Source organism: Parambassis ranga, chromosome 22 (genome assembly GCF_900634625.1).
Source record: "Parambassis ranga chromosome 22, fParRan2.1, whole genome shotgun sequence".
Lineage (NCBI taxonomy): Eukaryota > Metazoa > Chordata > Actinopteri > Ambassidae > Parambassis > Parambassis ranga.
This window is the reverse complement of record NC_041042.1, coordinates 1,381,116-1,387,161: the sequence shown is the minus strand read 5'-3', so window position 1 is coordinate 1,387,161 and position 6,046 is coordinate 1,381,116. Positions and strand designations below refer to the sequence as shown.

The window sequence follows — 6,046 nt, the reverse complement described above, 5'->3', positions numbered from 1 at the left end:
CCTCGATTTCAATAGGCTGCAGCATACGTGACGTTGTTATTGGCGGATACGAACGCGGCGCCACGAGGGAAATGACGGCGGATGCTTGCAGGACGTCCAATCAGAAGCGAGTTCAAAGGAAACGCGTATGATTATTAAAGGCCATTGGCTGTACGCGCGCCTTTCCCGGCAGTGACGTGTTCCTATTGGCTGAGCGGGCTTCCTTGTCTGGAGGAAGCCCTGCCCAGATACGTGCCAGATTATCTGGGAACCAAACTCCATTCAAACATATTCACAGTTTACATGGCGGCGTTCGCCCACAGCGCTGCGCAAGTGGCGTAATAACGACGGACACGTGCACGTTCCTCATATGTTTCCTTATTTATTACGTTTTAATCGATACAAACTCGAAACAATCACGTGAAACAGCCCGTTTTTCACCGACTTCCACTCAAGAGTCCCGTTTAACAGAACCAACCGGAAGGAGCGGTTCACCGGGGGAGGAAAGTTGAAGCTGTGTCCATAAACTCGCTGCTTGTTGCGTGACGTGTTCGCCGAAGTGAAGCGTGGACGCTGCACGTTTGTCAGCAGCTTTTATCTGTGGTCTGCACCTTTATTAACCCTCAGCTGACCGCTGCAAACATGGAGCGGACGCTTTCCACACGCAGTTTGGCGATGCGGCTTCTCTACGACACAACGTCACACATCGAGGACGTCGTTCAGCCGAACACCAAAACAAACCGCGTCCGCGTGTTTCCACGGGCTGAATGTGCGCGGAGGAGCCGGAGGCTCGGCGGGGACCGGGTTCCCACACAGGATCACCGGGTCATATGGCGGAATTTTACGGTCGAGACGGCGGATGGTTGTGTGGCGCCGTTTATAAAGAGTGGGCGGGAACATCGGCGCTTGACGTCACAGGAAGCGAGCAACGGCGAAGCCATATATGTCACGTCAGTCCGCGGGAATGTGGAGGTTATTTCTAAACAAACACACAACAAATGGGACAGCTGATGGCTACACCGCCGTGTACAGGTGGAGTACTCGGATTACTCCAGTGGGAAAAGTACAGTTACAAACGTAGCATTTAAAGCGACATTCAGGAAATGATCATTTGATAGTTTTGGTCCAGTTAAAAGTGTGATATTCTGTGGATAAACTTATTGATCAGTTGAGAATCAGTGCATCTTCTACAGAGATGTTATTGATCATTTTCTCCTGATTAACATGCTGATTGTTTTCTCAAGGAATCCATAAATTAAACTGTGTCAGATTAAAATCCAGGGGTCCTTGAGGAATTTTTAGAGGTCACTGAAAGTCTCAGAAAATAAACTGATCACTAAACAGATTCAATAACTCGCTGAAGTCGTTCCATGTGTTCAATAGATTCTCATCAACTGTCTCCGCCTGAGCTGCAACCATGAGCCGATGGATTGATTAGCTGATTGAAAGCATGATCAAATTATTTCCGGATTTGCTGCTTGTTTGAGATTCAGTGTCACAAATCAACTAAAGAAAAGACGTTTGTTCAACTTTTTATTTTCAAAGCTGAAACTCAAACCAAAAGCAAACAATCAACATGAACGTTCCAGAACTATAAAACATAAAAAAAAAGAATGGGGGTGTGTTTGAGCAGTCAGCAGAGATGGAGACGAGGCGGTGGAGGTGCAGTGCTAGGTTTACATGTTGTCTTCGTCGGAGTCGTCCTCCTCCTCCAGAGAGTCCTGAAAAACAGAGGATCAAAACACAAAGGATCAGCCGGACTCACAGGCCGGAACTACACCCAGCACATCCTGCAGGTCCGGCCGGCTCACCTTGGCATATTTCTCTGCTTCTTCTTTGATGTCTTTTGGTACCAATTCATGTCGTCCGTTTGTGACTGAAGGAGAGGAGACGGAATGTACGGATTATCGTCAAGTAAAAAATAAACAGCTGCAGTTTTCCTAATATCTAATAATAAGGAGCCAGAGTGTCATTTGAAAGTGTCCCAGAAATAAACATGCAAGTGCAGCTCTGGGATTGGTCAGACAGCCAAGAGGAAGTGACATCACAGGAGTTCAGTCCAGTGTGCGAAACCTTTGGACTCTCATCATACCTCCCCTGCTGAGCAGCGAGACAGATAAACCAGAGACAGTAGAAGAAGAGAAGGGGAGTGCTGGTTGCTTCTTACCGTCTCCGACCCAGCTGAGCTCCAACTCGAACGCTTTGTCCTTCACCTCGTCGTGAACGATGTAGATTCTGGAAGAGAACACGAAGCAGTGCGTCAAAACTAACCTGAGCTCTAAATGTGTGTATGTATGTAACGACATTCACACATTTAACTTCCTGTTTTTATGGGTTTTATACTTTGGTTCAGGAGTTTATAAAAGTTTAGATGTTGACTCACATTTTGGCGACTTCTTTAACCAACTCTCTGCACGTCATGTCTTTCATCTGTTAGAGGACAAACACACATGATTATAACAGGAAGATATGACAACAAAAACACTGGTGATAGAGTTACATAAAATCAAATATAAACAAAATGTAAATAAACTCTGCTTAAATAATGAAAAACAGAGGACCCTGAATGTTACCTGCAGCTTCTCGATCTCTGTCTTTGCAGCTTGTTTTGCTTTTCCAATGGCACATCCCCAGTAACCCTGAACACACACACAGTTTGGTTACTGGTCATACATGGAGCCCACTCCCATAGAGAGGTCAGTGTGTGTACAGGCACAGAGACTCACATATGAGATGCCGGAAGGGTCGACCATGTAGAGCTGAGGGCCGTCGTCTTTGTCGTACGAGCCCAGGATGAAACTGTGAGACAACAACAGCACACGCCGATCTTTAAAAATGTGAAACATCCGAATGCATCATTTTTTGCTGAGCCTGAAGGAAAACTGGCAGCAGCAAGCGTGCTTCATCTGTGTGTCTGCACAGGAGACGTTCAGGTGCAGTACTGAGTGTCGGTCATCTGTGTTAACGCGTTGAGCTGACTCTACAGGTGACGGTTCATTGAATTAATTTGTCTAGAGATCCAACACACACACACACACACAGGACAGATGAGTACAACCTGCCTGTTTCTGTTTGACCTTAAACGCATCACAACTCTGATCCTTGAGCGTGAATTTAAGAGTTAACTGCTTTTTACATAAAGACTCTTCAACATTGATCTTTCATCACACACAAAGTCTAAACTTTAATTGTGATCAGATGAAGGCATTTCAATATGTACAAGTGACTTGAGTTGAGACGTGTTCAGCTCTGGGATTGGTCAGACAGCCAAGAGGAAGTGACATCACAGGAGTTCAGTCCAGTGTGCGAAACCTTTTGGACTCTCATCATCCCTCCCTGCTGACAAGTTTAAGCCAACCAACCTAATCATTACTGATCTGACCACAACACTTTTATTTATATCAGTGGATATCGCCACAGATTAAATCATTGTTTTGCAGTGAAAAGTATCTTAAATTCTATCCCTCATGAGAATCATTGCTGTCACCTCTCTGTCGCCTCCTTACCTTGTGTGTGTGTGTTCATAGTGCACTCTGCATATGACAAGCAGGCCGTATATTAACCCTGTGTGAGCCGACTCAGACTCATGCATGAGCATTACAGGAGCAAAGCTGGAGCAGGACCTCAGGCGATGCTCCCTCCTTATAAAAGCCGCTCTGCTCACATAATCTGTTACTGAACTCCTGAGACCTTCTTTACAACAAACTCCTCATCTTATAATTTTATCGTCACACCATTGATCACAGCTGTAAACGACCTAAATGCAAGCGTCGTCTCTGGACGTGAAACTCAGCTCCACTCTGTGTTTGTATTGAGTTAAAAAGCGGTTTCAGACCCACCTGCAGCCGAACGGCCTGACGGCGCTGTACAGTGTGTATGCGTGGACGTACATGGCCACTCTGTCTGACAGGTGCTGCAACAACAGGATACAGTGTTAGCGTAGCCTCACACAATGCCAGATCTTCAACAGGACAAACAGGACGTGGGTGGTTCCGTTACCTTAAGTGGAATGTCGTGTCCGTAGTTTGATCTGAAGTTGGACGCTTCTTCTCTGGCAACTTCAGCGAGCGAGCGAGCATCAGCCAATAGGCCAGCTACTGCCTAGAGAGAGAGAGAGGGACTTTATTTACTCACATTCTTCTTTCACTTCTGTTAATCTGAGTCTGAGCTTAGACCCCCCCCCCCCCCCCCCCCATACACCAGTGTGTGGTTACCATGCCGACGTGTCTGTCAATGTTGAAGATGCGTTTGTTGGAACCCTCTTCGTACAGTTTGGAGAGAACAAGCTTCTCCACCCCGAACACGACACCGTCTTTACAGCGGATCCCGATGGCCGTGCTGAACACACACACACACACACAACTTTAAAAGTCTGATCATGTGACACAAGAAACAACTGAAAGAGTGGCGGCATCTGACCTGCTGTTCTCCACGGCCTTCATGGCGTACTCCACCTGAAACACTCGGCCATCTGGAGAGAAGGTGGAGGCCGACAGGTCATACTGTAGGACGCACACACAGAAAACATTTACAACCAAGAGTTAGACATCAACTTTGCACTTTAAAATGGCCTTAAACTTATAAATATTTGTAATCTGTACACAATTACATATTATTATGATCACCCGATTTTCAATAGTTAATAAATACCCTCCCAAAAAAATCTCCAACACTGTTTACTACACACAAAGAAATGAAGGCATATTTAAATTTCCATATTGACACTGACAGCCCTCCAACAGTTGATGTAGCTGCAGAAGCTAAGAATTTACCTGCAACTGTGTTTCATCAGAACAGGTTATTTATTAAATTTCAAGTTCTTACGATATGTTGTTTGGAAACGAGCTATAATCTTTAAATCCGATAAATGAAGTTAGGAAGGAGCCGGAGCTAACAGTTAGCAGGGCTTGCGCTAACGCTCCAGTATCAACATTTCCGGCTGCTAAAGTGACCAAATCTGATTTGACGTTACACTGAGAAGCAACTTTGATTTCTAAAATAATCTTAATGAACATTAAATAAAGATTAAACACAATTCAGGCATTTAGCAGTGTCTGCTTTCAGTTTCAGTTTAGCTAGCTGCTAGCGGGCCTCGCTGTGACTCAGCAGGCTAACACGCTAGCTAGCAGGCTACAGGTTGCACTGAATGAAATGATTTATCAGTATAAAAACAGATTCTTTTCCCGAAGGCTGAACTAAAAAAATATACACAAAGAGATTCAGAGTGGAGCTAACAACAAGTTCCAGCGCTGGGAAACACAAACTCACTCACCCCGGTGCCAATGGAGCTCATTTTAAAACAATCTGTGGGACCCGAGAACGACTCTCCTGTTCCTGCGCTTCATCACCCGGTGCACGCGGCTTCCGGCTCCTGCCTTTCACAATAAAAGCAGCCATGACAAGATGGAAGAAACTACGAAAAGAGGTTCATAAGCCCTCAGCGATATTTTAATCTAAATCAACCATTTCACAGGGTCAAAATATTTACTTTTAACCAAATCTAGCAAATTAAACCCACGCACCAGAGCTGGAAAATTTTTGTAATGAACTCTACGAAGTGTCGTCTGGAAATAATTTATATTTTTACTGCAAATACGTTATCTATAAGTCATATGTTCTGATCAGTTGTGTGCATTTAATTGCCCTGATTTTTGTTTTATATCAATTTAATAAACGGACCGCGCTTTTATTACACAGAGAAGCCCACTTCCTGTTTCTATTACACCACCGAAGAAGAAGACTTCCGGGCTCTGCCACCGCCTGCTGCCCGGGTAACAACACTGCAATAACCTCGTTATTTCAAAATAAACAGGATATTTTTTTTTAATAACTGATTGTGTGTGATCCTTCAGCATCTGAACTATCTCCCAAAATTAAAATGTATTTATAATTAATTTTTGCAGAAACACTCAGGTCTAATCTTATACTTTTATATCCAGAACTGATCTTGCTCATATATATATATATATATATATATATATATATATATATATATATATATATATATATATATTATAACGTTCATCACCTGACCTCTCTCTCAGTAAACTGTCCACACAGACGGTTT

At 44.1% G+C, this 6,046-nt stretch overlaps 1 protein-coding gene and 2 non-coding genes across 3 annotated transcripts; all 3 read right to left on the bottom strand.

The window, feature by feature from the left end:
* Window positions 1–1,495: 1,495 nt before the first annotated feature.
* Window positions 1,496–5,361, bottom strand: psma3 (proteasome 20S subunit alpha 3). The gene is made up of 11 exons (XM_028395563.1): window positions 5,252–5,361; window positions 4,399–4,481; window positions 4,194–4,317; window positions 3,979–4,080; window positions 3,819–3,892; window positions 2,706–2,778; window positions 2,553–2,618; window positions 2,363–2,409; window positions 2,147–2,214; window positions 1,791–1,855; window positions 1,496–1,700 (listed from the first exon to the last, which is right to left on the bottom strand). The coding sequence occupies exons 1-11, from the start codon at window positions 5,270–5,272 to the stop codon at window positions 1,656–1,658; spliced, it is 768 nt and encodes a 255-aa protein (XP_028251364.1). The 5' UTR covers window positions 5,273–5,361; the 3' UTR covers window positions 1,496–1,655.
* On the bottom strand, window positions 1,996–2,074 carry LOC114428161 (small nucleolar RNA SNORD53/SNORD92). Its single transcript, XR_003669529.1, has one exon. It is a non-coding gene; the product is annotated as a small nucleolar RNA SNORD53/SNORD92 (small nucleolar RNA).
* Window positions 3,235–3,314, bottom strand: LOC114428163 (small nucleolar RNA SNORD53/SNORD92). Its single transcript, XR_003669531.1, has one exon. It is a non-coding gene; the product is annotated as a small nucleolar RNA SNORD53/SNORD92 (small nucleolar RNA).
* Window positions 5,362–6,046: the final 685 nt, after the last annotated feature.

Excerpts from the sequence above, each read along its gene's own strand:
- psma3 (XM_028395563.1), bottom strand. The coding sequence starts at position 5,272 with ATGAGCTCCATTGGCACCGGG. Across the intron at positions 2,779-3,818 it reads GTCAGGCCGTTCGGCTGCAG|TTTCATCCTGGGCTCGTACG; the intron begins GTGGGTCTGAAA and ends GTTGTCTCACAG. Across the intron at positions 1,701-1,790 it reads AAGCAGAGAAATATGCCAAG|GACTCTCTGGAGGAGGAGGA; the intron begins GTGAGCCGGCCG and ends TCTGTTTTTCAG.